General features: G+C 36.1%; 1 protein-coding gene across 3 annotated transcripts in view; it reads left to right on the top strand.

The window, feature by feature from the left end:
• Positions 1–336: 336 nt before the first annotated feature.
• Positions 337–14,395, top strand: part of LOC113091165 (probable voltage-dependent R-type calcium channel subunit alpha-1E) — a 42,762-nt gene continuing 28,703 nt past the window's right edge. For all 3 annotated transcript variants that reach the window (XM_026256610.1, XM_026256609.1, XM_026256608.1), the window contains exons 1-15: positions 337–457; positions 867–1,025; positions 1,444–1,634; positions 3,172–3,275; positions 5,980–6,095; positions 6,649–6,702; positions 8,072–8,161; positions 8,342–8,551; positions 8,639–8,751; positions 9,552–9,664; positions 9,810–9,941; positions 10,303–10,372; positions 10,828–10,945; positions 11,326–11,393; positions 11,480–11,571. In XM_026256610.1, the coding sequence (XP_026112395.1) occupies positions 379–457; positions 867–1,025; positions 1,444–1,634; positions 3,172–3,275; positions 5,980–6,095; positions 6,649–6,702; positions 8,072–8,161; positions 8,342–8,551; positions 8,639–8,751; positions 9,552–9,664; positions 9,810–9,941; positions 10,303–10,372; positions 10,828–10,945; positions 11,326–11,393; positions 11,480–11,571 (1,709 nt within the window). In that variant the 5' untranslated portion in view covers positions 337–378. The remainder of the gene's footprint in view (positions 458–866; positions 1,026–1,443; positions 1,635–3,171; positions 3,276–5,979; positions 6,096–6,648; positions 6,703–8,071; positions 8,162–8,341; positions 8,552–8,638; positions 8,752–9,551; positions 9,665–9,809; positions 9,942–10,302; positions 10,373–10,827; positions 10,946–11,325; positions 11,394–11,479; positions 11,572–14,395) is intronic.

The raw sequence follows: 14,395 nt of genomic DNA, 5'->3' as shown, positions 1-14,395 counted from the left end.
TGAACAACTGTGTGAAATGAAAGACAGAGATTACTCATTGGTCATGCCTGAGGAATATCACCTGTGATATTCCTGTGAAGGAAGCTGTGAATCAGAAGTGACCCTTATTAGAAAGCGTGCTGGCTGTCATTCACTGAGAGGGATTACTTCATTGAGGACCACACACATTTAGCACCTACAGCATCACTATGCATCATCACTATCGCGTTGATTACCATGTCACTAATGATGGAGATTGCATAGTTTACAAAATATCATAATTAACATATTTGTGAAATATTCATATATCCTGCATAATTTCTGTTGATTTAATTTCTTTGCCTAACCTATGCTTGTATTTATTTTGTCAACAGGATTCTGGCCACAGCAGGAGCCCACATGAATATTTCATTAGACCTGCGCACACTCAGGGCTGTGAGGGTATTACGGCCCCTTAAACTGGTTTCTGGCATTCCTAGTATGTTTACGGTTCTTTGAAGTTCTTAATCAAACATTGTGTTGTTTCATTTCAAATTACAGTATGAGTATTTCACTGCATCCTAATCAGGTGTAAAGTGATAAAACTAGACATAAAATGCAAAAAGCTACATGCAAGGTATTTTCTTTGTTGTCAAGTGTCCAATTATTTTTGTAGCTGCACAAAGAAATCCCACTGGTCCAAAAACCCACTCCATGTATCTGATTTGTCACATCACACTTGTTTAGGACACAGTGTTATAGATTTTCTTTTACATGTGGATGCTGTAGTGTTAAAGTTTTTCCACATGTGAAGGAATTAATAGTACTGTTTAATATTTATGTTTTGATTATTTATGTGCAGTAAGGTTTACTGATATCTATGTATATTCATGTTTTTTTTTTTTAAGGTCTGCAAATAGTTCTTAAATCCATAATGAAGGCGATGGTGCCACTGCTACAGATTGGTCTGCTGCTGTTTTTTGCCATTCTCATGTTTGCGATTATTGGATTAGAGTTCTACAGTGGAAAACTCCACAGAAGATGTGTAGCTTTTTCAAACATTACAGGTAAGGATGATCACACTCTGACAGACACAGGAACAAGAACATGCACAGACCCACACATCCACATATGTACAGATATAGTGTACATCAACATGTTTATTTTGTGAGTGGACTATACACATATGCACGTTATTAAAGATTACATTTAAGATTACTATTGACAAAAACACCATCATTTACATTTGCAAGAGCAGAAAATAAAATTTGGCAATCCCTCATGGGTCCGTACAGACCTGCCAGTCACGGGCTTGGCTCCTCCCATACAAGAAGTAAACACTTCATCCTTTTACTAGCTGCATGATAACAAATAGCAAAACAAGCAAACAAATGACACAAATACACTTATACACTTATAAATTTAACACTTGTACAGTAAGTATGCAATTCATAAAAAAATAAAATCTTTCTTCATCTCATGCAGACTCTGAGAGAGCAGACTCATCTGAGCTTGACTTCCCGTGTGGGGCCAAGCTTTGTCCTGAAAATTATAACTGCACTGGCCCCTGGCAAGGACCCAATGATGGCATCACTCAGTTTGATAACATCTTATTTTCCATACTCACTGTCTTCCAGTGCATCACCATGGAAGGCTGGACAGCTGTACTCTATAATGTGAGTTACTCTCTCAGCTGAACGATATGTAGCAGTTCTGTTCCTGTGTTTGAAATTATGTCACTTCTGTATTGTAATCCTAATACATACAATTTTAATTTTATTGTAGTCCAGTGTTGAATTGTTACTTCATGTTAAAGTTTTCTCAGGAGATCTTGGTTGTAAAGTACACTGATTGAGTTTTTAGTTGGATGAGTATGTCTTTGCTTTTTGTTGATACCATGACTTTGGGAGACGTTGATCTGTTCTGTTCATGCAGGCATCTTACATTTACATTGTTCCCTAATCCTGTTCCTTCTGTTCCTGTTCCTTCTGCACTTATGGTTGGTCCATTTTAGCTGAAATAGTTGCAATTTATGTTGGAAGAACTTCCTCTTTCTGTGTTTTATCCAACTATGATCGTATTCATACACTGGTTTTACATACTCTACAGCATGGAACACTGTGTAGATTTCCCCTGACTTCTGATTTTCTTTCTAGCTGATTCAAGCACAGTAACATCTCCCTTTTCATAACAAGTAACATTTGAAAGGGTTTGTCAAAGTGGTTTTATCTCCAAACAGCTAGATTATTGGAGCTTTTGGTGAAATTAGCATGGATGGTTGACTGCTATCATACTAGTGCCATTTATAGGCTCTGTTCCTCACTGTCATCCAGTAGTGCAGATATCTGAGTTTGGAATTTAATTTTCTTAGTTTTAATATGTAATTTTTGTGGAGGAGGACTTACTCAGGCTTTCATGCATTTAGTTTGAGATAAAATATTTATATAACAAAAAGAATCCTAGAGACAATGTTTGAAGGAATTGGAAGGATTGGAGGTGTTACTGTTTCACCTCTGTTGTTTATTCATGATTGTTGACAGTGAGTCAATGACTACATTGATTGCTTTTACCAAGTGCCAAATAAATGTGCACTGAAAAGACCTGTCAGTCCACTTCTGGGTAGTTACACTGCAACATCCATTAAAACAAGAATTGTAATTTGTATTTATTAAGCTGACTTTAAAATGTTGGTTTCTGGTACTTTAAGGAAAATCTTGAAAAGCCATGGACATTTCTAGAGACTTTTATTTTGTAGTTAGACCCACCTTTAAAATATCTCATCTGGTGAAAATGATCCTTTTTGGGTCTGATTACTTTAAAATTATTTTTAAAAATCATGATCTCATAATTTTGAATGTCTGGAAGAATCCACAGTGTTTTAATCAGTCACATGGAGTCATGCGTTGACGTGAGTCATGCTGCCACAGTTAGAGGTGTTTTTCACACTCATAACTGAGCTGATGCAGCTGCGTCGGGATGCGGGGAACACCCTCTCAGCTCAGCTGGGCAACAATGCCACCTGCCCACACACTGATCACACCCTTTGCACTGCTGAGCAGAGCCCCACTGAATTGTCACCATTGCAAGGGCAGGGTTTATGGTTTTCTGACCATCTGAACCCAGGAATTTAGTAGATTTAGTAGCTCCTCCAAATTAAAATAATAATAAATCATTTTTGTTATTTTAATCAATTCCTGTTTTGTGTTTGCACAGACCAACGATGCCTTAGGCTCTACTTGGAATTGGCTCTACTTCATTCCTCTAATAATAATTGGCTCCTTCTTTGTGTTGAATCTGGTATTAGGAGTCCTGTCAGGGTAAGTATTGTTTTCCACAAATGACTCTTAAAACAAACTGACTCTACATCTAACCTGATGTCTGAGCTGACACAGGGGTAATGAGTTTTATCAGAGGTTAATGTGAAATGTATTAACTTCATCTCTGGAGACAAGAGGTAAGATTAAGTTACTACACATACAGTGGCTTTGTCTGTTTCTCTTTCTACACATCTCTAATTTTTCTGTATTCACAAACTAAAGTTTTTTTATATATATTTTTGAATAAAGTATTTTGTGTTCATCAAGGCTGCATCTATTTAATGAAAAAGACAGTTAAAACCATAATATTGTAAAATATTGTAATAAAAAGCAAGCTAAATGTGCATACTTCTCGTGTCATAAAACGTATACATTTAAATATGACGAAATACAGTACAATAGTAGAGAAATTTGATGACATACCTCTTTGTCATGTACTATAATGCGAGTATTTGTAAGTTAAATTCATTACCTTAACATTCATCAATATATTTTATGTCCAAAACTTTTTTCTTTATCTGTTTCTTCATGGGAATTTTTTTTTTTTTATAAAATGTTAAAGGGGTCATGTGATGATATTTTCAAAGATTATTATTTTATGTACAGGTGCATCTCAATAAATTACAATGTCATGGAAAAGTTAACTTATTTCAGTAATTCAGCTCATATTGTGAATCTTGTGTATTAAATAAATTCAATGCACACAGACTGAAGTAGTTCAAGTCTTTGGTTCTTTTAATTGTGATGATTTTGGCTCACATTTAACAAAAACCCACCAATTCACTATCTCAACAAATTAGAATACTTCCTCAGACCAATTAAAATTTTTTTTAGTGAATTGTTGGCCTTCTGGAAAGTATGTTAATTTACTGTACATGTACTCAATACTTGGTAGGGGCTCCTTTTGCTTTAATTACTTCCTCAATTCGGCGTGGCATGGAGGTGATCAGTTTGTGGCAATGCTGAAGTTGTACGGGATCCCAGGTTTCTTTGACAGTGGCCTTCAGCTGATCTGCATTTTTTGGTCTCTTGTTTCTCATTTTTCTCTTGACAATAGCCCATAGATTCTCTATGAGGTTCAGGTCAGATGAATTTGCTTGCCAGTCAAGTACACCAACACCATGGTCATTTAACCAACTTTTGGTGCTTTTGGCAGTGTGGGCAGGTGCCAAATCCTGCTGGAAAATGAAATCAGCATCTTCAAAAAACTGCTCAGCAGAAGGAAGCATGAAGTTCTCCAAAATGTATTGGTAACCAGGTGCAGTGACTTTGGTTTTCAAAACAATGGACCAACACCAGCAGATGACATTGCACCCCAAATCATCACAGACTGTGGAAACTTAACACTGGACTGGAAGCAAAATGGGTTATGAGCTTCTCCATCCTTCCTCCAGACTCTATGACCTTGGTTTCCAAATGAAACACAAAACTTGCTCTCATCTGAAAAGAGGACTTTGGACCACTGGGCAACAGTCCAGTTCTTCTTCTCCTTTAGCCCAGGTAAGACGCCTCTGATGTTGTCTGTGGTTCATCAAATTCCTTGACACTTCTGTGTGTGGTGGCTCTTGATGCCTTGACCCCAGCCTCAGTCCATTCCTTGTGAAGTTCACTCAAAATCTTGAATCTATTTTGCTTGACAATCCTTATAAGGCTGTGGTTCTCTCTGTTGTTTATAGATCTTTTTCTTCCTCACTTTTCCTTCCACTCAACTTTCTGTTAACATGCTTGGATACAGCACTATGTGAACAGCCAGCTTCTTTGGTAACAAATGTTTGTGGCTTACCCTCCTTGTGAAGAGTGTCAACGATTGTCTTCTGGACAACTGTCAGATCAGCCATGATTGTGTAGCCTAGTGAACCAAACTGAGAGACTATTTTGAAGGCTCAGGAAACCTTTGCAGGTGTTTTGAATTGATTAGCTGATTGGCATGTCATCATATTCTAATTTGTTGAGATTTAATTGATGTGTTTTTGTTAAATGTGAGCCACAATCATCACAATTAAAATAATCAAAGACGTAAACTACATCAGTCTGTGTGCATTGAACTTATTCAATACACAAGTTTCACAATTAGAGTTGAATTACTGAAATAAATTAAGTTTTCCATGACATTCTAATATATTGAGATGCACCTGTATTAGGTGTAGCAGTATACATTAGCATGCTTTATGTTCAAGAAACACATTATTTTCACATACTGTGTAGCTCTTGTAGTCTTTCTAAAGTGTGTTGATTTCTACAAATCCTTTTCCTCCAAAAAGCTCAGTGTGCTCTGATTGACCAGCTGACCCTAGTGCATTGTGACTGACACAACATCACAAGCATGTGTCAGAAATGTAACCATAATCACAAGCTTCAGCTTCCAAAGCAATTATAAAGAAAGTTAATAATGTTGTGAGTTTGTACGACTTGAGCAGAATGTATCAGAGGGGAGCGTGACTCTGCCAACACACAGCTACATAACACACTAAAGAAAAAGGAATACATAAAAAGCATCATATGACCCCTTTAGCAGTGATGATGTAATATGCAGATGCCACAAGTTGGTGTGATTTCAACTTTAAAAAATGATGCAAATTGGGATGCAGCCTCTCTCTCTGCCTTTCATTCCTTCACTCTGCAGGTGAAACATTTTGATAAATTAAGTGTGTCATCACTGTGGCTCTTCTCTGTGTGGGTAATTGTATGCTGTTGGCTCATGTAGGGAGTTTGCTAAAGAGCGAGAGCGGGTAGAGAACCGAAGAGCCTTCATGAAGCTCAGGAGGCAGCAACAGATTGAGAGGGAGCTGAACGGATATCGGGCCTGGATCGACCGTGCAGGTACTCTTACATACTGAGCTGGCAAATGCACCATGCAAAACAAATAAAGTAAATCAAATCTGTCAAAACACTCTGTGCCACAGCATCGCCCCATACTGCAGCAGATGCTCAGAGTCATTAAAAAGAGACACACTTGTTGAAGAAAATGCTTCTATTTTGCTATTTTTTTTTTCATGGCAAATTATATTTGCTATATATCAACAATCCGAATGAAACATAAACTAGAAATAGACATTTCAGAATGCTGTAAATGAAAGCAGTTAAATTCCCAAAACCTAATGATAATGTTCATCAGCATGATTTAAAAATTATCCAGAATGCACTTTGTGCTAGAAGCAGGAAAATCTGAAAATAAAAAGTGGTGCACATGATCAATGTCATTAACTTGCTTGTTTAATGATCTAGAAAAAGTGCAAATCTTAAATATTTATTATTCATTGGTTCTTTTTCCATTCATTTTCCAATATCCTATATAAATAAATTTGATTGCCAGTTTTTCAGCGAATTGTATGTGCACAACTTGCTAAAATTCAAATGTGTTTTTATTTTGCAGAGGAGGTGATGCTTGCAGAGGAGAACAAGAATTCAGGACCTTCTGCTTTGGATGGTGAGATGTTTGACCTGTTGGCTGTTTTTCTCTCATTTCCCACGTAGATTTGTGGGATGCAGTTTTTTAATTATGTGTCAGGGTTAGGGTCATATGATTATTTTGAACACAATAGTAAATACACAGTCTCCCTCTCCCAGATTTCATCATTTATTCAATAGCCTGTTATGGAGTATAAAGTCTGTTCTGTTCCCATAAAACAGCACAGGGTTTGTAAATTCAATAGACTGATGTCACAGTAAACAAAACGCCATGGTTCTCTTGGAGCACATCTGTGAAGTGAAGACCCACCACATGACATCCAAACCCTATACAAGATGACAGGTTTTCCCCAGAATCATTTTATTAAATGTTTATTGACAGCTTCCCAGAGGCTGTGTGAATGGAAAACAGGCCGTTACCATGGTGAACCGTTATTTCGATTTCCCTGCTGTGAACGTCCCATCATCCCATTTAACATGATTGTCTTAAAAAACTGGACCCTATATGGAAAACATTTTTTTAGGGGTTCAGGAGAGACTGAGACCTGTTTTGGTCCTTGTAAATGAGGCTTGACAGCAGTAAGTATCCAGGTTGCACTCTGAAGAAAGGATAGAACATAAAATGTAATTGCAGGCATTCGTATTTACTTTATTGTTGCCATGACAACAGCGAAATCTAACAAGCGGATTTATTTGCAGTTGAATGCATCCCTTAGTGCAAGTTATTAGGCTAGAAGCTTTGATTAAATTGGGGAACTTTCAGTTCTGCTGTCTAGCCTGTTATATTTTAATGATTGAGAAGTAAATTATTACAGCGGAGTGATGGCTGTACATTTGTCATATAATGTCCTAAACTGGCTGCAGTTTTCAGTGACACATAGTTTCTCTGTAGGCATTTAAAGCATAAATTCAGCAGGACTGAATCAAAGCCAGCCTAAAAATGTTCAGTGTTTATGAAAAGTTACCATCATTGATTAAAAAAAAAAAAAAAAAAGTAAATAATTTCCAGGTAATATTTTAATCATTTGCTTTAGGTTCAGTTTTTCTACCTACTCTGGGGCTACAGATGGAAATTAGTCACCCTGACACATTTAGATTTTTTTGTTTTTATTCATTGTTTAATTTAAGTGTTTAATTTAATTTAATGAATTAATAATAATTTAAGAATTATTTTTATTTATTTATAATTGGGAAAATGTAATAGAATAATTTCCCACACGACATGGGCAGGGCTATTCAGCGTGATGTGACCAAAATGCAAATCAAGGGTCTGTCAATGTTTTATAACACTTAAATACTTTCATATAATTTCAGTTATTTGTTTAGTTTGAAAAAAGAGAAAAATAATAAAATAAGATCAATTGATGTTATTTGGTATGTGTTCTCAGTGCTAAAAAGAGCCACCACAATAAAGAGAAGAGGGGTGGATGATGTTCGGAGAACTCCAGAGGAACAGTATGCTGACATATCGTCTGTAGGTGAGTGGTTTCCTCCCACAAGTCTCCTTCATATCCTGTCTAGATGATGCTAAATATTCACCCACATGTCATTATATGCACTTTTTCAGAATATCATTCATATACAACTGAAATAATCTCCTTACTCAATCAAGAACTATACAAAAGTGGATCAAGTTTATAAATATTTTTGTCCATCAGGGATGCCATTGAACAGAGCCAGCATACGCAGTGCTAAAAGAGGACCAACGTCCTATTTTCGTCGGAAAGAGCGCATGCTACGGATCTCCGTTCGCCGTATGGTGAAGACTCACACCTTCTACTGGATCGTTCTGAGTCTGGTGGCCCTCAACACTTTCTGTGTTGCTATCGTACACCACAAGCAGTCTCAGTGGTTGTCTAATCTCCTTTGTAAGACCACAAGCAAAATTTAACTTTTCTCTCTGAGGATATGCTGTCATACATGATCAAGTTTAAAGTGATTCCTTTCTATTGCAGACTATGCAGAGTTCCTGTTTCTGGGCCTGTTTCTTACAGAGATGTTTCTCAAGATGTATGGACTCGGACCAAGACTATATTTCCACTCCTCCTTCAACTGCTTTGATTTTGGTGTAAGTGTCATCCTTCCCATACTCTTCTTTGTAAAAAGATAGCACTACAGTGCAAGTGTCAACGAGGATGAAGGTGATGACTCCAAAAATGAGTTTTCATGAATTTTTTTTATCATGTAAGATAAAAGCAGTGCAAAGAAAAAAGAGCAGATGAAACCGTAAATCTAATTTGATCTTTCTTGAAGTTACGCTTCTCCACTCCGAGCACTATGGACATGTCTCTAATTTCTATGTAAATTTGAGAACCCAGCACTGAATATCAATATGTAGCTTTATTTATGTATAATGCAGTTGTAGTTCTGGACTGTGTCATTATATAATGATTAGTCTATTGGATGATATTTCATTTAATCAGAACATTTGCACCTTGCCCTATCATTTATACATATCCTGTTACATTTTTTTAAATGAGTAAATCTCATGTTTTCTGTTTGAAAACTATAAAACTAGTTCTAACATACAATTAATGATTGATTTAATTTTGTATTAAATATGTGCGTGTGTGTGTGTGTATATATATATATATATAGAGAGAGAGAGAGAGAGAGAGAGAGAGAGCATATGTCTACATATAGATAGATAGTCTCATTTACCATTGTGTGGTGAAGTTTCGTTGTTGAATTTCATTAGGTAAGTATCATTTGTTGTGCTCTATACATCACTAACCAAACAGACAGTGGACCTTTTCTCCTTGTGAAATTTTGCTAATGTGACCATACCTTTAGACAGATTTGTTTACATCATTGACATCATCATTTTGGCATATATCTAAAGAGGAGCAATTCCTGAATTCCATCCAGGTGATAGTGGGGAGCATTTTTGAGGTGCTGTGGGGGTTCTTCAGACCTGGCACATCCTTTGGGATCAGTGTTCTGCGTGCCTTGCGATTGTTGAGAATTTTCAAGATCACAAAGTAAGTGCAGGCTTTCCTGACATAACACCCTCTTGGGTTTGTTTGTTTCTTGCAGAGACAATAATCTATTTATTGACGTCTTTGCTCTGTTCTGGTTGTCCCTATTTTGAACTTAGAGATGCTGTATTTGTGTTTTGTTATTAAGGTACTGGGCATCCCTGAGGAACCTGGTTGTGTCTCTGATGAACTCCATGAAGTCTATTATCAGTTTGCTCTTCCTGCTTTTCCTCTTCATTGTGGTCTTTGCACTTCTGGGCATGCAGCTCTTTGGTGGAAGGTAATAACTTATCAGTCAAGCGCAGACAGCGCCTGTAGACAGTTTTAAATATGGATTTATCACTGAAAATGTTTGAATGCAACACCTGTAGTTATGAGCTGCTCTTTATGTCATTTGCAATAACAATGTTAAATCTTCAGCTTGCTTTAATCCTGACTCAGCAATATCCATATCGAACATGGCATTACATTTCATGCCAAAAATAGTGTTTAGAGTGGAACTATAACTCTATGTGACAGGTGTAGCTAGACAATAGAAAATAGATCAGGTCCAACCGGTTGGAGAAAAGCAAATAATCTATTATTCAGTAACCTGGTCAGATGAATAAAATGGCTTGCAAATATGTGTTTTTTCTTTATAGGTTCATCTTTGAAGACTACACACCCACTAATTTTGACACTTTTCCAGCAGCCATAATGACAGTGTTTCAAGTAAGATTTCACCCAGTTGTAATCTGAGTATAATGCAAGAGTCTGGATGTTTCTTAGTGAAAAATGGCTTAGAAGGAAGGCTAATTAATTAAACCAAGATTTAATTGCATGGATAGAGAGGAATCAAAGCACAGAACAAAAACATACTTTGTCACAAAACATAATCTATCTTCCCTTTATAATAATGAAAATAAAACAAAAAAGTTCCAGCACAGAAAAAAATCCTTTAAGGCCCAAACTAAATTTGTAGATTTTGTTTCTGTGGCAAATGTGTGCACAAAATCATTAAAATTCTTGGGAATGGAATTTGGTAAAATATTTTATTGGTATCTCTTTTAATGGTAGCAGAACATTTTTAATAAACAGACATCCAAGGGGAAGCATCTGTAAAATTATTCTGCTGAAATATGGGAAGCTTTCTGTAAAGGCCTGAAATAAGTTCACTTTGTTTCTAGATTCTCACTGGCGAGGACTGGAATGAAGTCATGTACAATGGAATTCGGTCTCAAGGTGGCGTGAAGTCGGGGATGTGGTCATCTGTCTACTTCATTGTTCTAACTCTGTTTGGAAATTGTATCCTATGTTGAATCTTTCTCTATCCATGACCAGCAATACATAGTGTGTGTGTGTGTGTGTGTGATATTCTTAAGGTCTTCAATCATTCTTAAGTCAACGTGGAATCAAAATTGACCTTATTTTCTTCCTAATACACATTCCTTTTCTTTCTGTGCATGATTTTTCACTACAGTTTTCTCTGTGGTCCTTCAACAAAATGCATCTTGCTTTTTTTATTTGCCTGTCATTGCTAAGCTTATAAGATGATTGCACGTTTACTTGAAACTCTAAGCTGATTGCATAATATTGTATGTTGGATTAAATCTGTCCCCCTTGGTTTTGGTGGTTATTGCTGTATAGCTCATTGTTTTAAACCAAAATCCTTGACAAATGGTCAGATACACTGCTCAACGTCTTCTTGGCTATCGCTGTTGACAATTTGGCCAATGCCCAGGAGCTCACAAAGGTATATCCAGCAAGGTTCTTTTAGCTTTGTATGTTGAAGGATTTGTAAGGCGATTGTATAACGAAAAATGCCTTGCTGTCCCAAAGGATGAAGAGGAGGAGGAAAAGGCGTTTAATCAGAAACATGCCCTGCAGAAAGCCAAGGAAGTTGGGCCCATGTCCTCTTTCATGTCCTCAGAGTAAGTGAACCAAGTACACCCTTGCCTGCTTGTTCGCCCTCTCACAAGAGATGCTAATATACCAACTAACACTACTAACACCAGTTTTATGTCTGAGATATTTTAGTCTGGCTTCAGAGACATCTAAAATGGCATGTCTGCCAAGTATACCTGTAGAACTTTGAAGCTTTAGAACCTGGCCATATTGACCTAGATGCACAAGCTAGTTTGAGTCTAAAGGGGTACTGCTGTATTGATGCCAAAGTATGTAAACAGTTAAAGTCTTGCATTTACAGATCTATCTTTCACTCTGTACCATTTAAATTAAATGCTACACAGTTACAGAAAAATTAAAGAAAAAGTTTTACAACTTTGAGGGTTTTGCTTTCCTAGATAGTTTGCGAAAGGCAGTTACTTGAGACCAGCAAAATTATTTACCCTTGTTGAAGGTTGTACACAATGTTCTTTCGGTTGTTTTTTGGGGGCTCTTTATTCTCAAAACACAATTATTTGCTTCAAAATCAACAGCAAGTTGTCATAGCAACCGGCAAGCCTCCCAGTCTTTGAAGGGATGAGTCTATGATGTTGTCATAGAGATGACTTTGTTCCCGTCAAAAAGAGAATTAAATAGTTAAAATAATGCCTTTACACTGTTCAGCCTGGATTTGTAGTCATATGTTATATCCTTTGCAAGAACATCCCGCTAGCCTAAATCTTAGCGAATCTAATGGCTAAAAAGGGAGGTTTAACCCACTGATAAAAGTTTCTATAACAGGAGTTTATACACACATGCATCTTTCTGTGATTTGGGGAATTTAACACTGCATGGATGTGTGATGTCAGACTCCTGGAGTTGAGCATGTGCAAGTTGGGATGACCAGTCATAGTGTGTCCTCAACATTACAATACAATCACCTTTACATCTCTTGATTGATCATAGACTCTTGAGAAGCAAAATATTCATTTTTTTATTTTCATTGATAGCACAGTACATTTAGTGACTTGAGTTAGTTTTTCTGACTTGAGAGTGGTTATACATCATGAAAGTCCCTGTAAGCATGGATTCACCTCTGCTAAAATGTAATTTAATACTGGAGGTGATATATAAGGTGCTTCCTGAACCCATTAGGTACTGTGACTAAAAGGAGAAAAAGTAGTGTGGAAAAGTGTGAAATTTTCAGTCAAGAAATGTAAAATCAGGGTCCAAAATAACTTTTTGCTACACTTTTTTGCCTCTAGCAAGTGATATGAGAAAGAATTATACATGATACATGTGTATATATATATATATATATATATATATATATATATATATATATATATATATATATATATATATATATCGCAATTAGGGATGTAACAAACTCACTTAACTTAAAATGCGATATGATTCACGATACAGACTTTGCAATACAATTTTCTCACAATATTTTTGAACAAAATTTCAAGCCAAATTATAAATGAAAAGATGTTCTTTCATTATTGCTGCACATTTCTTTGTGAAATGTAAATATTTCAAATCCAAAATCATATAAACAAATCATAAAAGCAAAAGTAATCACTTCATATAAACAAAATAAGGGTTTGCTTGTGCCCTTTACATTTAAAATTAGAGGCAACCACTGCATTTCAATCACAGTCCAAACAAAGATCCTGCATACATGCTGCATGAGCAGTTTTTTTCTAAATAAGATGTATGATTTAAAAATGTGAAATTTGACTTTGTGAAACTATAATGCATAAAAACATACCTTAACAAAACAAAAACAGCTGAAGGGCTGAAAAGAGCGCAAATTAACTTTCTGACAGCAGGTGGCAATTATGGAACAGCAGCATTCTAGCATTTCTTTGGTTACTGCTGTAAACAAAACAGTGTTACGCTTATAAACACTACCTTACTATGCATTATACAGAGGTAAGATGAAAAGAAAATGCCATTTAAACTTTTCTGAAGCTTTCTGAAACTTTTCACAATTCATTTAACATTTGACCAACTTAAAATGTCTCTTATTTTTATAGATTTTCCACCAGCTCATTCCGTGCGTTGTTACATCCCTAAGGGTGATTTATTTATTTAGCTGTTTACCTTGCCTATTAGTGACAGATAGCACAAACAGCATTATTTATAGGATCATGTACAAGATGAGTCAGTGTTCATCTTGTTGTGAATCTGCACCTGTCACGAATATGTTAAGCTACTTTGTGATTTTCTTTTTTATCATATTCATTTGGTGGCTTAATGAGAGAAATATTGTGTTGCCACATGGAGTTCTGGAGAAAGAAAATCATCTCAGCCTTCTAGATAAACTACTAATGGTATGCTTTCCACTGTGATTAAAGTTTTTAGAGGAGACATGAGTATTTTTACAAGATAGTTTATATCTTTCTAATCTTAAGACATTCTTTTACATGTCTTACATCATTCTTACAGTTTATGTTGAATTGCAACATTATACATTATTTATTATAGTTGCTAGACATCGGCAAATTGATTTTTCCTCAAATCCAGCTTTTATTCTCATTTGGTGCTTGGCAAGTGTTATATTTGGACCCTGTGAAAACATTTGTTGTAATATATTATATACTTATATACTTTTTAGGGGGCATGCTCGCAATTTGAAATAACTAATAACCAATGTTTGTGATGAGTGTCACTGTATAGAAAAGAGGCTTTACTGTCATTACTGAATGATGAGAGACTAATATTATACATGTTTGCTGGACAATTACTGAAAACAAAACCAAACAAACAAGATTCTGTATGAGGCAATGGAGGCCATGCCTTTGTCAGAATAAATTGATGTATGATGTGAAAACCACAGGGTCTCTTCTCTACTGCATTTTG

The sequence above is a fragment of the Carassius auratus genome, unplaced genomic scaffold (assembly GCF_003368295.1).
Source record: "Carassius auratus strain Wakin unplaced genomic scaffold, ASM336829v1 scaf_tig00214103, whole genome shotgun sequence".
Lineage (NCBI taxonomy): Eukaryota > Metazoa > Chordata > Actinopteri > Cypriniformes > Cyprinidae > Carassius > Carassius auratus.
The sequence above is the reverse complement of the archived record's forward strand: the minus strand, read 5'-3'. Positions and strand labels throughout refer to the sequence as shown.